The 20,472-nt window shown below is 42.0% G+C and overlaps 1 protein-coding gene across 1 annotated transcript in view; it reads right to left on the minus strand.

The window, feature by feature from the left end:
* RNF121 (ring finger protein 121) overlaps positions 1 to 20,472 on the minus strand; it is an 88,102-nt gene that overhangs the window by 4,744 nt on the left and 62,886 nt on the right. The window contains exons 4-6 of the mRNA XM_044258616.1: positions 15,552 to 15,706; positions 12,575 to 12,682; positions 10,144 to 10,264 (exon numbers count right to left, since the gene is read on the minus strand). Of these exons, the coding sequence (XP_044114551.1) occupies positions 10,144 to 10,264; positions 12,575 to 12,682; positions 15,552 to 15,706 (384 nt within the window). The remainder of the gene's footprint in view (positions 1 to 10,143; positions 10,265 to 12,574; positions 12,683 to 15,551; positions 15,707 to 20,472) is intronic.

The raw sequence follows: 20,472 nt of genomic DNA on the forward strand, positions 1-20,472 counted from the left end.
CCTAGAATAGACAAATTCATAAAGACAAGGAGTAGGTTAGAGGTGGCCAGGGGCTGGAGGTAGGGAATGGGAGTTACTGTTTCATGGGCACAGAGCTTCTGCTTGGGGTGATGAAAAATCTTAAAAATTTTAGTGGTGACAGTTGCACAACATTGTGAATGCAACTAATGCACTGAACTGTACATTTAAAAAATGGCTAGGGGGGGCACCTGGGTGGGTCAGCGGGTTCAAGCCTCTGCCTTCGGCTCAGGTTATCCCAGGGTCCTGGGACTGGGCCCCGCATTGGGCTCCTTGCTCAGCAGGGAGCCTGCTTCCCCTGCTCTCTCTCTGCCTGCATCTCTGCCTACCTGTGATCTCCATCTGTCAAATAAATAAGTAAAATCTTTAAAAAATAAAAATAAAAAGTGGCTAGGGGTGCCTGGGTGGCTCCATTGTTAAGCGTCTGCCTTCGGCTCAGGTCGTGATCCCAGGGTCCTGGGATTAAGCCCCGTATCGGGCTCCCTGGTCAGCAGGAAGCCTGCTTCTCCCTCTCCAACTCCCTCTGCTTGTGTTCCCTCTCTTGCGGTCTCTCTCTCTCTGTCAAATAAATAAATAAAACCTGTAAAAAATGGTTAAAAGGGTGAATTTTAAGTTATATAATAGAAAAACCCATAAAATAATAAAAACAAGCAAAGAAATGGAAATAATCATGCTTGATCCAGAAAAGGAGAATGCCCAAATAAATTTGGTACACACTCAAGGAACTTAACAGGCAGCGAGGCAACTGAAGCCAGAGATAGAACAGTGTCAAAAAGCAGCGTACAAAGCTGGAAGCACAACATGACTGGTATTATATGTAGACAAGCCCAAATCTATACAAACAGAAAAAGATCACAAGGAAATAGATCAGAATGTTCACACCAGGGATGTTTTGATAGTAGGCTCATAGGTGATGTTTTTCTTTTACCTACTTTTCTGCACTCAAATTTTCTTTAATGAATATATATTACTTTTAGATTAAAAATTATTTATTACCAGTTAATTACAACAAATAACCAATTCCATGCTCCAAAAAGAAATACCAAGTTTTGCACAATTTCCTTGTGGTTTATTGTTACATAACTATATAGCATTTCCCCCCTACATCAAGGAGAAAAGACTTGAAATTTATTTGTTGACACTTTCTAAGACCCGTTTTTTTTCTTTCCTTTGCCTTAAAAACTGTGGTTAAAAACACATAATATAGAGTATACACCTTAACTACTTCTAAATGTATTGTTCATTAGTGCTTAGTATATTCATACTGTTGTGTAACTAATCTCCAGAACGTTTAAACATTCTGTAAGACTCTATAATGAATTGTGAAAAAGCTTTCTGCGTTTGTTATTACAATCTCATCCAGACCTATCAGGTAGATTTACTGCATCTAGCCTTTTTCTATTTCCTTAAACTTGAGTTTGCTCTCTTTTTTTCTTCTGTTTCCAAACACCTCTCTTTTTAAAAGCCAAAACCCTGAGGTTGGGTGAGAATGGACAGGGCACACAGGTGCTGGGACAGGGAGTATGAGAGGGTGACACTAGCTGCCTGCCACTTCCACTCAACATGGAGGCTTCACTTACTCCAAGGTGCCCTTCTGAGGAACAGCCTCTCAGTCATCAGAACTGCTACCGGATCCCAAGAGTCCTCAAGGGTGGGAGGCAGAGATGCCACAGTGCCCCAAAAATCCATTACAGAGCTTCCTGCCTCCGCACACACCTTACTCTCTTGTAAACCCATCTGAAGCAACTCAAGGTGAGCTTGAGTGGTTACCACGGAACACCAGAGCAGCCCTAATGCTGGGTGAACCAAAGCCCAGAAGAGGAAAGAGATAAGAGAGGACGTGAACCCAGACCCTCTGGACTCCTACCCAAATTCTATCCAAAGTGTCCTATAACATCTGCTGAATGTTAGCTGTAGAACAATCAGCTACTTAGCTCACTGAGAGCCAGTTACTTGAACGGTTCCGGTTTATTTACTGAGAGTTAAAAAGGTAGTGGAAAAGGATAAGCTAAGGTCAGGGGACAGGGCCAAACCTGTGGGAGTCCATTAACTGTGCAACTCTCAAAAGCCAGAATCTCAGGAATGTTAGTACTGGGGGGGAGCTCTGAGAAACACTTCCCCAGGGCATGACAGGTGTATGGCTCTGAAAGGTGTTCCGGCTTAGAATTTCTAGGCATTATCAACTAAATGGAGAGACAAGAGACCAAGAGGTCTGGGTCTAGCTCGGCACTGAATCCTGGTACAATCATGTAGCACAGAAACATGGCCACTCACTCTGGCCCACAGCACTGGCAACAAAAGAAACAGGAATGTTCTGACTCAGGAGAGGAGTTAAAGCTCTGAGGAAAAGCTTAACCTCAAACCACCCCAGAGTTCCCCCAAGAACACAGAGGCAAAGGATGCATGATCAAAGGGAACTTGGATGAGGGTGAAGACAGAAGGAGGGATGTCCAGGAAAGGTTAGGCTCCTAGTTTCTGGAGATCTCCCTGTGAAGCTAATGTGGCAAGAGGCAGGCAGAGTCAAATCTCAGTGTTTCAACAAAGCCATCAGGTAAGCTGTCAAACCAGGAAGGCCCAGCACCCCCAGGGCTCATAGAAATCACACATGAGGAGACCATCAGGAGGCATTGGGGCTAAGCTGCATAAGATACAGTGAGGCAGTGAGCTAACCTATGGTTTATCAGGATCAGACAGACCTAACTGAAGTCTTCTATCACTTACTATCTTGATGAACCTGAGTAAGCCACCCAAACTCTTCCTTCCATCAAAATATACCGGGCACCTACTAAAGTACCAGTCACAGGACTAGGTCCTTGGGATATAATGCTGGAAAAGCAGAGACCCTTCTCTCCTTGTGGAACCTACAACTACAAGAGAATGACATTAAAAAAATAAATATTTAGAGAAAATAAGAGCTACTTCTTAAAAAGGCTAAAATAAGAATTATTTCAAAGACAGTAAAGGGCTAAGAAAGGGGTTCCTAACTAAGCCTACATCACATGAGGAGGCTTCTTCGAGGGAGTAACATTTGAGGGTGAGAGGTAAAGGGCAGTGGGAGTTAGTGAGAAAAAGAAAGGCAGAAGAGGGAAGAGGCCCTGAGGCAGAAAGGAACCTGGTGTGCTTGAGAAACCGAAAGGAATCTTAGCTAAGGAACAATGACAATTCAAAAGCAGGAGATGCTGGAGACTGGGCCAGGCTGATGGTCTAGGATAATTAATGGCAAAAGAAATCTAGAGAAGTGGACAGACTGGTAATTCTAAATAAACAGCTGAAGACTAAATAAAGTTCTGGTGCTGAGAAAAGTTCTGGATTAGAGGTCTAGACAGTCGCAGAAAAGGAAAAGGGGAATGCCTAGGTGAAGTATAGAGAAGATGCCATAGGTCTGCACTCAGAGGAACAATAACATTCAAGGGGAGGACAAATTAGCAGAAGAGACAGACGGAAAAGCAGGACAGGGAAGCGTCACAAAAGCCAGTGATGACTGCTGAGGTCAGAATTAGTGACACAGTCACTAGTGACTTGAGTAAAAGCCATTTCAGAAGAAGGGTTTGAGCTGAGCCAGATTAGAATAGGCTAAGGAGTATGCAGAAAGTGATCAAAAGGGGACAGGAGCTTTCTCTAAGACAGGAAATGGGTCAGTTGCTAGAGGAGAAAGTGGGTCAAAGAAAGGTTGATGTTTTTGAAAAAGAATACTTAAAAGGCAAAGAGCCCAATAGAGAGGGAGAAGTTGGAAGTCACAGGATAATAAAGGAAGTGCAATAGCATAATGGTCCTTGAGAAGGAAATAGGATAGGGAATCCACAGTGCAGGCAGGGCTGGCTTGCAATGGAAGAAAGGGTATTTTTTCCATGTAACTGAGGGGAAGGAGAGATCGGTACAAATATGTGAGTAGAAAACCCCAGCACAGGAGCCTGCACGTAGCAGGAGATTAGGAAGTAAACAGGAGTTACATTCCACACCACATCACAGAATGTGTGTGCCAGGAAAGCCCTGGAAGCGCCTCCAGCTGGCCCCCCTCTCTTGGCTGGTGAGGACATGGGAGGAGGAGGAAAAGGAGGAGAAGGAGGGGGAGAGCCTCATCGGAAGTCAGAGAGGTGGTGCCTGGTCAGTTCAAGCAGATGATTTCAGAAATAACTTGTTGAAAAAGGGAATAAAATACTATTTCTCAGGGTTACAGTAGATGAGATTCCATGTCACAGAGTGGTCTGAGATAACTTCAGACAACAGATGGCATCTGAGAGAGAACTGGCACCTGCTCGTGATTTAGGATTTGTCTGTTCTGCGTTTTGCTCTGTGTGTTGCGTATGATGAAGATACAAAGAAATCCTACAGAGTTTCTGTGCTCCAGGTGATTATAGACATAAAATATGTAGCTTTCTAGTATAGCAGTACTGAACAAAAGATATACTTGATAATTGTTAGCTACTGTCGTCATCCTCTAGTAAGTACTGTGGGCCAGACTACTCTGTAGAGTACTTTCCCTCATGACTTTGTTCCTTACAACACTTCATGTCTGGTAGTAATATTACAGCTGAGAAAACAAGATCGGAGAGGTAAAGTAAATTGCTCGTGAGGACACAGCTAATTAAAAGTAGGTTAGGGGGCGCCTGGGTGGCTCAGTGAGTTAAGCCGCTGCCTTCGGCTCAGGTCATGATCTCAGGGTCCTGGGATCGAGTCCCGAATCGGGCTCTCTGCTCAGCAGGGAGCCTGCTTCCATCTCTCTCTCTCTCTCTGCCTGCCTCTCCATCTACTTGTGATCTCTCTCTATCAAATAAATAAAATCTTAAAAAAAAAAAAAAAGTAGGTTAGAATTTGGGCGCCTGGGTGGCTCAGTGGGTTAAGCCACTGCCTTTGGCTCAGGTCATGATCTCGGGGTCCTGGGATCGAGTCCCGCATCGGGCTCTCTGCTCAGCAGGGAGCCTGCTTCCTCCTCTCTCTCTCTCTGCCTGCCTCTCTGCCTACTTGTGATCTCTGTCAAATAAATAAATAAAATCTTAAAAAAAAAAAAAAAAAGTAGGTTAGAATTTGAAACCAGGTTCATCTGACTCTAACCCCCCTAGCTCTTCCCACTACTTCAGAAGAGATGAATGGGCAGCTAATCCTGTCCTAATATTATCTGGGGCATAGAACTCACTTAGAAGAAAGAAAAGTATGAGGCAGGACACATGGCCCAAGGGAGCAGAAACGGTGTGCCACAACCCTGTCTGCCCAACAGCCCTGAGGGCAGGGCCCCAGAAAACAGGCTTATTTTGCAATCCTGTCTTCCACCCCCATTCCAACATGACTTTTGGGTGTGAATGGAAACTATAATGACTGGCTGTCACAAGCTTATGACCTCACAGTGACCAGCTGGAAAAAAACAAACACCATTCAAGGTTCCCTTGACTCAAGAAGAGTTACAATTTCTCCATGTGAGGCAAAACAGCTGTCATATAGAATAAACAGAGTAGTGTAGAATAATGAAGAGGAATTGAGAATATGTGTTAATACAATTTTAAGTCTCATCATTTCATTTCAGGAACCCTGAAATTAATTAACCACAGATCTTAGTAGGTCAAACTACTCTTGGAGGGGGACCAAGAGATGAATCAGACCTACTTCCCCACCTAGTAGGTGGAACAGCTCCAAAATCAACTATAACTCTCTGGGATTGGAGCTATGATCACAGATCGTACAAAATACTATGAACACCCAGGACTAAAAATGTGGCATACACACACAATGGGATTCTTTTTTTATAACAGGCTACGTGCACGCACACACACAGACACACATGCACAAAGAGATTATTTATTTAGCACCCCCTCCTTTTTAAAGTATTCTCCATGCCCAGAGAGGAGCCTAACACGGAGCTTGAACTCGTGACCCCAAGATCAAGACCCAAGCCAAGATTAAGAGTCAGGCATTTAACTGACTGAGCCACCAAGGCACCCCTATTTATAGCCCTTTTATTTTATTTTATTATTTATTTATTTGACAGACAGAGATCATGAGTAGGCAGAGAGGCAGACAGAGAGAGGGGGGGGAGGCAGGCTCCCCGCTGAGCAGAGAGCCCGATGCAGGACTCGATCCCAGGACCCTGAGATTATGACCTGAGCTGAAGGCAGAGGCTTTAACCCACTGAGCCACCCAGGTGCCCCTTTATAGCCCTTTTTAATTGAGCTATACAATGGAATATTATTCAGTCCAAAAAAAGAAGGAAATTCTGACACCTGCTATAACATGGGTGGACCTTGAAGATATTATGCTGAGATAAGCAGGTCACAAGGGACACGTACTGTATAAGTCCACTTGCATGAGGTACCTAGGCAGGTCAAATTTAAAGAGGCAGAAAACAGAATGGTTGTTTCCAGGGACTGGGGGGCAAGGGATTGTGGAGTTACTATTTAAGGGGTACAAAGCTTCAATCTGCAAAATGAAGAGTTCTATGGATGGATGTGGTGATGGTTGTAGAACACTGTAAATGTATTTAATGCCACTGAACCAGACATAAAAATGGTTAAGATGGTAAATTTTATATGTAGTTTACCACAATTAAAAAATGACTAGGGCTGCTACATGGAAGTAAGCAGTGGTGGAGCTAGTAAAAGGCCACACTGGTCATACCCAGCACATTGTGAAAGGCTGCTAAGTAAGTATTGCTTGAATAAATGAAAGAATGAGTTGGCTAACAAATGCATGGAAGGCTGGAGTGTCTTGGTTCCCTCAAACTACCATCCCCAAACCACTGATCAGGTTCTGGATTCAAGGCCAGGGACGTTCTTGAAATTCAGGTTGCCGTGGCTCAGGGACCCAGGTGTTCCTAGGCAGACCACAGTGCACTTGACCAAAGACTACCGCAGAGATGGGAGAGTCCTAGAATTCTCAGGTTAGAAAGAACTGTAAAGGAAGTACAGTGCATCCTTTTATCCCAAGTTGGGAGTCCCCTCCCCCACATTCCTGCCTAGCCTAACCTAACCTGTGGGCATCGTGAGCCCGTGCAGAACTGCTGCCACTAAATCTCTGCATCATTTGCTGTGGGAAAGAAAAAATTAATGAACTCCTGTCCACCCATCCAGCACTGTCACAAGCTGTCCTAGTGTTCCTACAGCCTGCTTCCTACCCCAGAAATGGGGGCCTGGGGAAAGAGCAAACTGTAAGAGTGAGGATCAGCAAGGTCGTATTCTGTTGGGACAGGAGCTGGATAGAGCGGCTCCTATGAAAGAGATACCTATTCTCAATGTCAATTATCTAGGGAAGAGGTGGATCTTGGTAGAGACACCACGATTCAGAAGACTGGCCTGAGTTAAAGGCCTACTTTTTTTTTTTTTTTTTTTTAATCAGAACATAGGCTCTAGGTCTAGACATCTGGAGGACAGTGACTGTCTAGATGTGGCTTCCAAGTGATGCATGCTAAGATGACACCTGATACACAGAGGTAGGCTGAGAGTTGGATGGGGTAGGTCTGAAAGCCTGGGAAAGCAGGTACCCTGCTATGTCAGATTAACTTCATTTAAGTACTCATGTCTATTTACCTTTAATAAAGTTCAATGTGATTGCTTGATCCTTGTGTTCTTATGCTACTAAGAGGTATAGAGAGGTATGTGGATTTATCTTTGGGTCAGACTATTATAGAAAAAGCATCAGGTGTTGGAGGTAACTACTGAGACCTCACAGAAGGAAGGACAATATGAAGGGTCAAGAGCTGCTGTCTGAGGCACTCTTGATCCTAATAAGAAATTCTCCCAGCAGCTCTCTTGAGGATACTGAAATTTATCATTATTATGGAATTATCATAATAAGGACTATCATTTGTAATCAATGGAACACCCAATAATCCTTCCTAAGAGCATGGAAAGAAGTCCAGCTCAAATCCCATTTTTTGGAAGCCAGTGTAATGATTCCATCTTCTACAGGAGAAGCTAACTAGGGGATCAATTCTGAGCTCAGTTCCATTTGGACTGAAGAGGGTTCTGTATATTGGTTATTACTGACCCGCCTAAGGAGATTAAGGCTACACTTAAATTGGCAGCTGATAATAACTTCGAGATAAAAGTGGCAACACCCTGGGAAAATCAGAGAATTGGCCCTTAAAAACAGAATGAGAAGAAAAAGAAATCACAAGAGGGTAAAGAGCAGGATACTGGCAAGAGTCATTTTGAAATGCTGAGTGTGCCAAAGAAGCAGACTTCAGGAAAAGTTGTTGTTGAAAGTGAAGATAGTAATTAGGAAGTCAAGTATCTGGAAATCTCTTCTGGGCAGTGAAGTGGTTAAAGGAAAAGCTGAAGTCTATACCAACAGATAAGAGACCATGAAATGTGCCTAAACACAAGACAGTTGTTCAAACAGTAATCTAATGACCCACTACACTTTGTTTTCCTTTTAATCCGTTACAGAAGAAATAAAAATAGTCCCATAACACTGGGAAACTTAGTCCTAGGTCTAAAACTGTACTTGATGAAAGTCATCAAAGGCGATGGTTGAGGATTCTGTTTAACCTGGACTGCCCAAAGCCTACCAGTCCACGGTACAAATGAGACTGTGTAGCACTGATGTAAAAATGCGCACACTAAATATCCTACCACCTGCAATATTGCCTTGAACTCACCAAGAGTTCCCGAGGGACCTCATACAAAGTCAGCGCCAATCCTTTCCTGTGCTTTGAAATTGGTCTCCACTGGTATCTGCTGCCTAAAGACCAGGACTGCTATCTGGCTGCCCCAAGAGAACCAACTTCCCTGACATTCTTTTAAGGTTTCTCTGCGAACTACCAAAACTCAAGTTGCAAGAACTTCTGAAGGCCTTTCAGAGCTCTTGCATCAGACAGAGACACACGAATTTCAGCACAGAACTGAAGAAATGACCGTTAAACTTGGAAATGTTCCTTCTTGGGGTGGGGTCTTCTATGGGCTGACACTGAGATGGAGTACTTCCGTGTTGTTCACATAATTAAAAAGAGCATGCATTACTTTCATAAGCAGCGAAACAACAAACACACATTTCTATTTTGAAAAAAAGAAAAAGGAATATTGACTGGCTGTTACTTTACCCACATTTTGAGCCTGAAGAATCTCTCCCTGGTCTCCACCTTATAGCATTTTCTATCTCAGTGAAAGTATACCAGCCAAGGAGTGGCTCGAGTTACACACTGTCAGCTTTGATACGTACCTTCCTTCTATCTTCAGAACCAATCTATATTCAAGTCCTACCCAAGTCCTACCAAAATACTTCTCAAATAGCTTGCCGCTCTCCCTTCACACCATCTCTCCCCTAACCCAAGCTACTTTCATCTTGCCTAGACTACTACAACTGCCTCTTAGTCTTCACGGGTCACTCTAAGCTGTGGACCCCTAATCTGTTCTCAACCCAGGAGCCAGAATGATCTTTTTAAAGTGCAGATCTGAAGATGTCATTTTCTATCTTAGCCTCCTAGGATTTTTAGCATAAAAACCACAATCTTTCACTTGGCTTTCAAGGTTTTTTCTAGTCTAGCCTCTTACTTCTCCAGACATTTCCATCTTTCCAACTGCACTAGCTTAATTCCTCCAAATGTCACCCTTTCTCTCACTACAGGACTCTTATCTACACATGCACTTTGCTCTATCTACCACCCACATCACTTCCCACTTTATCTAGTTAATTCCGACATATCTCAACAGTCACCTCTTTAGGGAAGCCATCTCTGGGTCCCAGATGAGGTCAAATGCCCTCACTGCATTTGTTCACAACATTGTGGAGCTTTCCTTCATAGTTTTTATAAATGTTATAATTTTACATTTATTTGTGTGTTTTGTTACTTTCAAACCCATCCCTGTCACTAGGGCATAAACTCCATCTGTGCAAGAACCATGTAACCTCTGTAATTCCAGCACAAACCTAGTGTCCAGGCACATCAGAGGCATTAAATATCTATTGAATGTTAATTTCCTGAATGATAAAGTGGTTCTTTCCTAGAATGGCCCTAAAGTTAAAAATTCCAGGGTCTATGGGATCTGGTTTTCCAAATTTTAAGGAAGAAATCTCCATTCATACTACTGATAAGTTGAAGGATTTTTTGATGGCTTATCTCTTCCATCAAACTAGTGATGCTATATTGACCTCTGTGGAGGTGGCAGTAGACAGTATTAAAAGCCCAGGTGAACTTACCCCTATGGTAGACGCCATGTAGTCTGCACACATCTCTGCAAAATCTCGCTCAAGAACTCCATAGTAGAGGCCATAGAAGAGGAGAGAAATGCCAAAGTCCATGGCATCTTCTGGTTTGATCCTGTAAGGAAAGCAGCATGGCCTATAAGGCCTGCCCTAAGACACAACTGGTTTGGATTACTACTCTGGGACACACAAGGAGGCACCTAAAGTTGGAAGACTTAACAGCTAAAGCAAGCATTGGCAAAATAAGACCAAATTTTATGCCCGTTTTTTATATGGCCTCTTGGCACCGTCTGAACAGGCTAGCACCGTGAACTACAAAGACCAAGCCAAGGTATTGCCTACACCCCTCTTTCCCACTTTGTCCCCAGTGCCTGCCTCCTCCAACTGCCCAACATGCCTTGCAGCTATCTAGGGCCCACTCTGGTTGGCACCTACGTGTTGGAGACTCCACTGTTGGCAATCACTGGACACCACCAACCAGTGGAATTTCATTCTGGAAGACGACAACTCAAGTTGCCTCACCTCCAGCCAGCTGCCCAGGTTGAAATGGCTGGGTAAGGGCACACCAAGATCTGGGTTGTCAATGGAACAGAAAGTAAAAATGATCCCAGTGGTCACACACCAACTTGTCAGGGCCCTCCTGAGAATGTCTTATCTGATGGCAAGTGGGCACAAAGTATGCCTCCCACCTGAGAGAGCCCACCCATCAAACAAGGTGGGGCAAGGGAAGAGTTTCCTCTCTTGTTATACAATGTATTATCCTTGACTTCGCCTTTTGTCCACAAAGTCTAAAATATTTGGCCCTTCACAGAAAAAGTTTGCCAGCCACAGCTTTAGAAATAAAAGATAAAATCAGTCATTTAGCAAATATATACATACCAGTTACCATAACATTTTAAGCTGTATCTATACATCTTCTGTATCATGTCATCAAAGTTAAACTTTGGTCCAGGGGCACCTGGGTGGCTCAGCTGGTTAAGTAACCAGCTCTTGATTTCAGCTCCAGTCATGATCTCAGGGTCCTGGGATGGAGGCCTACATTAGGCTCCATGCTCAGCGCATAGCATGCTTAAGGAATCTTCCTCTCTCTCCCTCTCCTTCTGCCTCTACCCCGACCCCCCTGCTTATGGTCTCTCTCTCAAATAAATAAATAGATTTTTTAAAATGGCCTGGGTGACTCAATCGTTAATCGTCTGCCTTTGGCTCAGGTCATGATCTCGCAGTCCTGGGATCAAGCCCCACATCGGGCTCCCTGATCAGCGGGGAGTCTGCTTCTCCCCCTCTCTCTGCCCCCCAACTCATGCTCACATTCTCTCTCAAATAAATAAATAAAATCTTAAAAAAAAACACTGGGGGTCCAAGTCTACTTACTAAGAAGGACAAAGATCTTGCCTGTACATCAGGAGGCTTGTTTTAATAATTCTAAGGACCAATAAATTGCAACCTTCCATCTTTGAATGTTTATTATAGAAAACAACCTTTGTCAAAAATTTGTACCAGGAACTGTACGTGTTTCCTTAAAGTTGTAAGTTTCATTTATCTTAAAAAGTTGAGTGTATTCATCAATCTTGTAATATTTAACCCACTAGACATCATGATCTTGTTATCAATTAACCTGATTAGGAGCATAAAAATGGTCAATATTCTCAATTCTGTTTTCCTCCTTGTATAGCTTATGCAAGTAAAAATGAACTGTAATTACAGAATAATCATCTTTAATACAATGCAGAATCTTGAACTCACAACTCTGAGATCAAGAGTCGGACACTTAACCGACTGAGCCACTCATGCACCCTACAATGCAGAATCTTGAACTCACAACTCTGAGATCAAGAGTCGGACACTTAACCGACTGAGCCACTCATGCACCCTACAATGCAGAATCTTGATTTTTATTTTTTTAAGCACACAGATTAGGAAGATACCTGGAAATATCTTGGTTTTCTTTGATGGGACTTGTTAGACTCTATACTGATAAATTCCTATAAACATTTGTGGAGCCTGTATATGGTTTCAGCCTGTACTACTCCTGGAGGAAAGAATTCCATGGGTATCCTCTCATTGTATAAAGTAAGGACTTACTCCTTTCAGTTTCAAAGAGACTCCTGCTTCTGATAGGGTGATAGAGTTATAGGTAACTGGCTATAATCATTATTATGCTTACTTCTGTGACACTTTTCCATTAAGATATAGGTTCTGGAAAACATAACCAATGATTTGGGACTCTATATATCCAGACATTCCTTTCTCTTTGCCAGCATAAATCCTGGAAGGCCCACCTTCCCATTCCCCAAAGCCCAAGTCTCCTATCCTGGGTGCCATGGCCCCCTTGTTAATATTCGCAACTTGGGTCCAGAAAGAAAGGTACATCTTACCAGGCCCTCCTCCCCAAACACAAACAAAAACAAAAGCAAAGAGTACTTACTTGAATAATAAATTGAGACCAAAGAGGGTAAACATGACAGCCATGTAGCCAACAATGCCAGTGGCATAGCTGATTTTATAGATCAACAGGAACCACTTATAAACCAACCTGGAGAAAGGAGAAAAAATTAGCATAGCTGACATGGAAACTTGCCTAAGGGCCTCTGGATTACCACAATCTCTTATTCTTTTATCAATGGGGACATTAGGTTATTTGCTTAGGACTTACTAAGCAACTTTAGCTACTATTACAGACTTAGTCACTCCATTAATTGCAGAAATACCCCTGCACACCAGGGAGGAACTAGTGCTTTCTATTTTCCTGGTCTCAGATCAAGGGAAGAAAAGAGAGTTTTAAAAGTTTTTAGCTTCAAACAAACAAAAAAGCAGAGCTGATATATCTATGTTCAGATGGGAACAGGTCGGGAAGGCCAGTTGTTCTTGTCAGGAAAGAGAATTCAAGGGAAGATGAAAAAGAGAATCAGCTATGGGCTCCCCCTCCCCTTTTAAAAAATACTTATTTAAGTAATCATTATACCCAATGTGGGGCTTGAACTCACCAACCCGAGATCAAGAGTTGCATGCTCTTCTGACTGAGCCAACCAGGCCACCCAAGCTTTTCCTACTGGGAATGTTTAACCTGAATACTTCTATGCTCCTATCTACAGGACAATTATGAAATGGTATCTAATGAATTTGCTTCTGAAATTTTTTCTTTCTGGAGAAGAAGGGATAAGAAAGGAGGCACTCAGAGAATACCTTTGAATGGATGTGTGTGATGGTGGTGGGGGTGAGGTGGGGTGGGGTCATAAATGTTCTCAAACGATGAGCAATGCTCTCTGTAAGTCAGTGAAAGTAGTGTGAAATCAAGAACCAATACTCTATCTGGGATGACAGCAAATGAGGAATTCACCTGAATAAATACCTCAAGCCTGTCTGGCTCCGAGACCAAGTTACTACCAAGCTTGAAGGACCACAGAGAGGAAGCTTAGGTCCCTACCTAAGCAAGTGGTGAGAAGTTCTCAGGCAAGGGAAAGGCCCCAAACATTTTGCAATGTCTGCTCTCAGAAACACAAAACTCCATTACCCAGGGTTTTGCACTCATCAGACAGGAGTGAGGCAGTGGCAAGGATGTAGAATTTTTGGCAGAATCTGGATTAAGTGAGTTTTATTAGCTAGGTAATCCCAGGTAAAATCAAATCACTACTCTAAGACAAGTTTACTTACTTATAAAATGAGGAAACCATGATACCTTTCTCAATGGACTGTACAGAGCCCATTTCCTGGTATATATAATACATGCTCAATAAATGCTACATGAATAAGCGTGGATGTTTATGAAAGTGCTTTGAAATTATAAAGCACTACAAATGTTAGTTATTATCATCAAAAACCTCCCATGTCATAGACACAATTTCAGTCATTTTACCTATAAGCTAATATTGGTTGTTAACTTTTTTTTCTTTTTAAAGATTTTATATATTTGTTTGACAGAGAGAGACACAGTGAGAGAGGGAACACAAGCAAGGGGAGTGGGAGAGGGAGAATCAGGCCTCCCATGGAGCAGGGAGCCCGATGTGGGGCTAGATCGCAGGACCCCGGGATCATGACTTGAGCCAAAGGCAGATGCTTAACAACTGAGCCACCTAGGCGCCCGGGTTGTTACTGACTCTTAAAGTATATTTTTACACTTTTTCTTCATAGTACCCTTTATGAGGGAGCAATTATTATCACATTTCTAGGGGTAAAAAGTTCAAGGCTCAGAAAAGTGAAGCCATACAGATCAGGTAATTAACTGGCACGGCTAGAGTTTCCAATAATCCACAAGCATCTGACTCCAGAGGTTCTATCTTCTATCATGGCCCTTAATGTAAACTACTTCTAAATCATGGAGGAACTTCTCAATCACTGACTTCACCTTGAAGATAAATTTTACCATGTACAAGGAAACTCAGAAGGCCAAAGCAGAACCTTACAGTGAAGCAGAACATAAAATGCACGGGAAAAACAGCAACTTGCAACTTGGAAGCCTTGGTTCTGGCAGTTACAACTTTGAGGCTGGCTACTTCCTCTGCTAGGCTCTCCTGGACCTGTACACACGTCTCTCACAGCACTTACCAACTGCACTGAAACAGCTGCTTTCTTGTCCATCTCCTCCATTAAACCGAGCATTCCTTGAGGGCAGGGACCATGTCTTATCCAGCTCTGTATCCCCAGCGCTCAGCACAGGGCCTGACACATAGCAGGTGCTTGTTGAATGAATGAATGAATGAGAAAAATCTCTTTCTTTCTGTCAAGTACAGATCTTAAATGACCTCACAAGCTGGTTGGGAGGATCAAACTAGAAATGCATTTGGACAAAATACAAAGAATAATACAGGCAGGGGCTGTTCTATGACCAAAGAAGCATTGTTTGTTGGAAAATTGCAAATTTGCTGAGATTCATTCATTCAACAAAAATTCAAAGAGTAGGCTACTATGTGCCAGGCCTTGTGGTAGGGCCTGGATATACAGGGACAAACAAAATACATGTGGTTCCTGATCTCACAGTTACAGTTTAGTGGGGGAGACAGACAGTCAAAATTTTATGTTATGTTCTATGATGGAAAACTATAGGGCCTATGAAAGACTCTAACAGAAAATCTTATTTAGAGATCAGAGAAGGATTCACAAAAGGAAATAACATGTAAAATGAGACCACAATGATCCTCAGAATTTGCTTACTTATTTTGGTTGCTTTTAATATAAAGAGACCTTGATATAAACTCTAAAGTAAGCTATAGAGAAGTATTTTGTGGTTTTTAATCTATGAAGGGGGGATAGTTCTCCCAATCAGCTTGTTTTGGTGGGGGTCCATGCTAAATAATCTTAGCAAACAGAAATTATAACTTTTTTCAGCCTAAACCCACCCCAAACCCATGCACTCCAACCCATTTGCTTCAGGAAACCTAGCTCTTCCCAACTACCTAAACTCTCACCTTGGTGTTGTCTGTACTAGTGGTTTCCGGGTGGCTCGGAAGGTAACAAAAGCTGTGACAGCAGAGAACAAGATCCAGATCACTAGGAACCTCCACCAGTGCAGCTTCACTGTGAAATAGAGGGGAACAACCCACATCTGAAAGAGGGTCACCATCTGAAACACAAACACAAGCACTTCAGCGCTAGCCAGCTCCCTCTGTGCTCCGTCCACAAGTCCACAGGGTATGTCGTGTGTTCCATTTTTTAGCCTGATCCTCTCTCCCAGAATTCCAATGTTGGACAGAGGCACCACCTAGTGATCTAACTTAGAAACTAGGACCATGCCTGACACCTCCCTTTCATCCCTCACCTATCTGTTGTATATATTCTTTCCTTTCCATGTGAGCCCTTGCTATCCCTTGCCTGGCTCACTACAATAATCTTTTTGTTAAATCTCCCTGCAGTCATCATCCCCCTCTCCAATCTATCCTTCCCAAGAGCACTGGGATGGCCTCTCTAATATATAGTTTTGAATGTGTCATTCCCCTGCTTACAACCTTCTAATAGTCCCCTGCATACAGGATAACACCCAATACTCTTCAACAGGCATCAAATGCCCCACAATGTGCCCCAAACTATTATTTCAAGGTTGACCTTCTACTACTCCCTTGCCATTAGTTAAGTTGTTCCCCACAGGCTAAAACGTCTTTTCCACCTGCCTTTCTGCCTGATAATATCACATCCAAGACACATGAAACCTTCGGTCTTCTTTCCAGGTAGAAAGAGTCATAACTTTCCAATGATCCAAAAGCACTTTCTTTTCTACCATCGTTGCTTATCTAGAGCATGGTTCAAATTAATTCTCTGAATGTAAGCTCCTTGAGAGCAGTGACCAGGCCATATTCACAGATCTTCAATAAACTTAGATACTTGAGAAGAAAGCAGAACTAGAACCCAAAAGGGAGGCATATTTCTGCTGTAAAGAAGTCTCAGAACTCAGACTTCAGCTGAAGAGTTCCAAATATATAAAATGGTTCGAAGTCAGAAGTTTGGACTGATCACCAGTCCTCCCCTCCCTGATGCCTCTTAACTCCCTCCACCAACCACCTTGCTTTCACTAGATGTCACTGTGCTCAGATGAATAGCAGGTGTTAAAAAAAAATTACTAATACTTAATGGGAGGCTTTCTTCCTGTTGTCATCAAAGGAAATGAAAGAACATTTAAAAAGGGCTGGGCATGGGGATGAGTTATAGAGAGGAAAACGGTAGCTAGTTTCCTAAAGTTCCATAGTGGAGAAAACTTGAGAAAGTATTTACTTATTTCTAGACCAGTGCTACCTAATCAAAATATAATGGGATTCACATACGTAATTTTAAGTTTTCTAGTAGCAACATTTAAAAAAGTAAAAAGAAACGCTGGTATAAATTTTTTTTTGGTATAAATTATTTTTAAGGATTTTATTTATTTATTTATTTGAGAGAGAGCAAGTAAACGGGGAGGAGCAGAGGGAGAGGGAGAAGCAGACTCCATGCTGAGCACAGAGCCCGATGTGGGGCTCAGGGTCATGACCCCAAGATCATGACCTGAGCCAAAATCAAGAGTCAGATGCTCAACTGACTGAGCCACCCAGGTGCCCCCAGATGATATTAATTTAAATAACATATTTTATTTTATCCAATATATCCAAAATATTATCATTCCAACATTTACTTAATATTAAAATTTATGAAATATTTTACTTTTTTTGTACTGAGGCTTTGAAATCTGCTGCGTACCTTATATTTATGGCATACCTTAAGAGAGACAAGTCACATTTTAAGTGCTCAACTGCCATATGGTAATGGTGGTTCCCATACTGGATTAGTGCAGCTTAGAGCATCTTTTTAGCATTTAGTTCTCTCCTGCAGCTTCTAACAGACTGCTCTGTGGCAAGAAAAGGCCTTAGTGTTTTAGTGTTATTTTACTAAATAACAAATAATTTACTAAATAATAAATAACACTGAGAGGAGAATGGTGAACAGATCCCACTTTGCTTTAAAGCTTACAGATTTGTGTGCTCAATGGTGCTGGCTAATGGTCAGTGAACATTGTGTCTCAGTACCTGTTCTACTGTTCAGGAACCCCCCAGGCGACTCTCCGAATGAAATATCCTAAAATATCCTGATATGAAAAGTACAGGAGCACTGGAATGTACTAACAAATGGCTAACCAAATAACACTCCAGTAACATGACTGGAGATAATGGGAGGAGACCAGGAAAGGACATCATAACAAACCACACATTATTTAAGCAAGAGGATAAGGGCTCAGTTGGCTAAGTGTCCAACTCTTGATTTCGGCTCACACAGCTCTTGGGGCTGTGTGATCAAGGCCCATATTGGGCTCTGTGCTCAGCAGGGGAGTCTGCCTGGGATTCTTTGTCTCTCTCTCTCTCCCCGCCCCCCTATGTACTCTCTTGATAAATAAATTTTTTTAAAAACTTAAAAAAATACTTTAAATTAGGGAATAAGAGACAACCAGAATCATGATATTCAGAGGCAGTAAATAAATGGTGGTAAGATGTGGAAAAAAGAGCTGCAGGGTCTTTAGCCTTCACATGGTTAGCTTACAAAACAGCAGGCCCAGAGACTATAGAGGAACTAAATTATAGAGTCTGATTATATTTGTCTTCTCTGAGGGAACGGGGGAAAAAAAAAAAAAAAAAAAAAAGGAATTCCTGGTCTCCTTCAAGCTTTTCCAAAAACTTGGCTGTTGCCCCCCCCCAAAAAAAAAAAAACCCAAAATAAAACAGTAACAACAACAAAAATCCCAGCCTATCCCCTACTAGCCTTTTCCCCACTCCAATCAATAGCATCTTCTAAGAAAGAATCTAGTAAAGATAATTTATCTCTGCATGAGCTGTAGCTCTGCCTACTTTGGGTGCAGTGAGAGGCAAAAGACCTGGATTCTATTCTGGGTTGAATAAAGGCATAATCAGGAGTAGGCATCAGTGTAAAAGGAATGAAAAAATCTTCCCTTGCTTTTTAACTCTGAGGCCTAAAACTTTAAGGCTATAAAGCTACTCAACTCACATCATGAAAGAAAGAGAAAGACAAAAAAGGAAAGAAAAGGAAAAAGGAAGGAAGGGAAAGAGGGAGGAATTTAGGGACAGGGTTACATCCTTTCAAACCAGATAGCCAATTAGAAACCCAAAAGACCTAGATTCTAGTTCTGTGTGCTTCCAACTCACTGGGTCACTCTAAAGAGGTCCTTCCTCCTTGAGGGAAAGGTTTGACTTGATTTTTCAAACCCCTTCAAGTTCTAACATGCTAAGGTTCTATTAAGCAGTCTTGTAACTGGAAAAGTGAAGGCAGTGCTCATTCACTTGTACACTGAATATTTATTTTGCATTTACTGGAAAGAATGCAGAAATAAACATGATCCTTGGTCCCTGTCCTCAAGGAGCTAACAGTCCGGGGTGCCTGGGTGGCTTAGTCATTAAGCATCTGCTTTCAATTTAGGTCATGATCTCAGGGTCCTGGGATCAGAGCAGGAAGCCTGCTTCTCCCTCTCCCACTTCCCCTGTTTGTGTTCCCTCTCTCACTCTCTCTCTGTCAAATAAATAAATAAAATCTTAAAAAAAAAAAAAGAGCTAACAGTCCAACAGCAGGAGAAAAATAGAGATCAAATCTAAACCTTCAATTTTTTTTAATAAAGATTTTATTTATTTATTTGACACACAGAGAGAGATAGATCACAAGTAGGCAGAAAAGCAGGCAGAAAGAGGTAGGGGTTGGGGAAGCCAGAGAGCCTGATGTGGGGCTTGATCCCAGGACCCTGAGACCATGACCTGAGCTGAAGGCAGAGGCTTAATCCACTGAGCCACCCAGCTGCCCCCCAAACCTTTAATTTAATGATTCTATTAATCTTTAGATTTAAAATTTTTTCAAAATTAATTTGTTTGTTTGTTTTTGTTTGTTTGTTTGTTTGTTTGTTTTAGGTAGGCTCCAGGCCCAGCACAGAGCCCAGTATGGGGCTTGACTTCATGATGCTAAGATCAAGACCTGAGATGAGATCAAGAGTAGATGCTTAACCAACTGAGCCACCCTGGCACCGCTAAAGATTTTAAGTAATTTCGGGCGCCTGGGTGGCTCAGTGGGTTAAGCAGCTGCCTTCGGCTCAGGTCATGATCTCAGGGTCCTGGGATCGAGTCCCCCATCGGGCTCTCTGCTCAGCAAGGAGCCTGCTTCTCTCTCTCTCTCTCTGACTGCCTCTCTCTCCGTCTACTTGTGATCTCTCTCTGTCAAATAAATAAATAAAATCTTAAAAAAAAAAAGATTTTAAGTAATTTCTACACCCAATGTGGGGCTCAAACCCACAAACCAATGGAGCCAGCCAGGCACCCCTCTTTAGAGGTTTTTTAGAAGTTTAAATAGAAATCATTAAAGAATGAATAAACCAAGTAGAATGATATAGTAAATCATTAAGTCTGAAAATGGACATTTTAGAATTAATGAGATCTAGGTATGACTCCCAATATAACTATTTACTGTATTAGCTTAGGGAAGTCATTTAACCATGATAAGCCTGAATTTTCCCAACTGTAAAAGAGGATTAACAGTATCTACTCTCAAAAGATTGTATAGATTAAGTGTATTAATGCATGGAAAGCTCTCAGAACAATACCTAACAATGTAAGCATTTAATATAATGTAATAAATATAATGCAAATAGTCAATATAATAGCTCTTTTATATTAAAAAAAGCAGAATACATAATTCACAGTAAGCATTCAGTAAATGAGAGCTCTTATTAGGTCCTCACATGATCAAAACTGCATAAAGTCAAATGTAATAAGGGAGCAAAGACTGCAAAAAGGCAAACAAAATAATCAACATATTGAAACTGGTGGGGTTATAATGAGATAGAGATAAAGAAAAATACAAAAGATCAATGAAACC

This window comes from Neovison vison, chromosome 7 (genome assembly GCF_020171115.1).
Source record: "Neovison vison isolate M4711 chromosome 7, ASM_NN_V1, whole genome shotgun sequence".
In the NCBI taxonomy this organism is placed as follows: Eukaryota; Metazoa; Chordata; class Mammalia; order Carnivora; family Mustelidae; genus Neogale; species Neogale vison.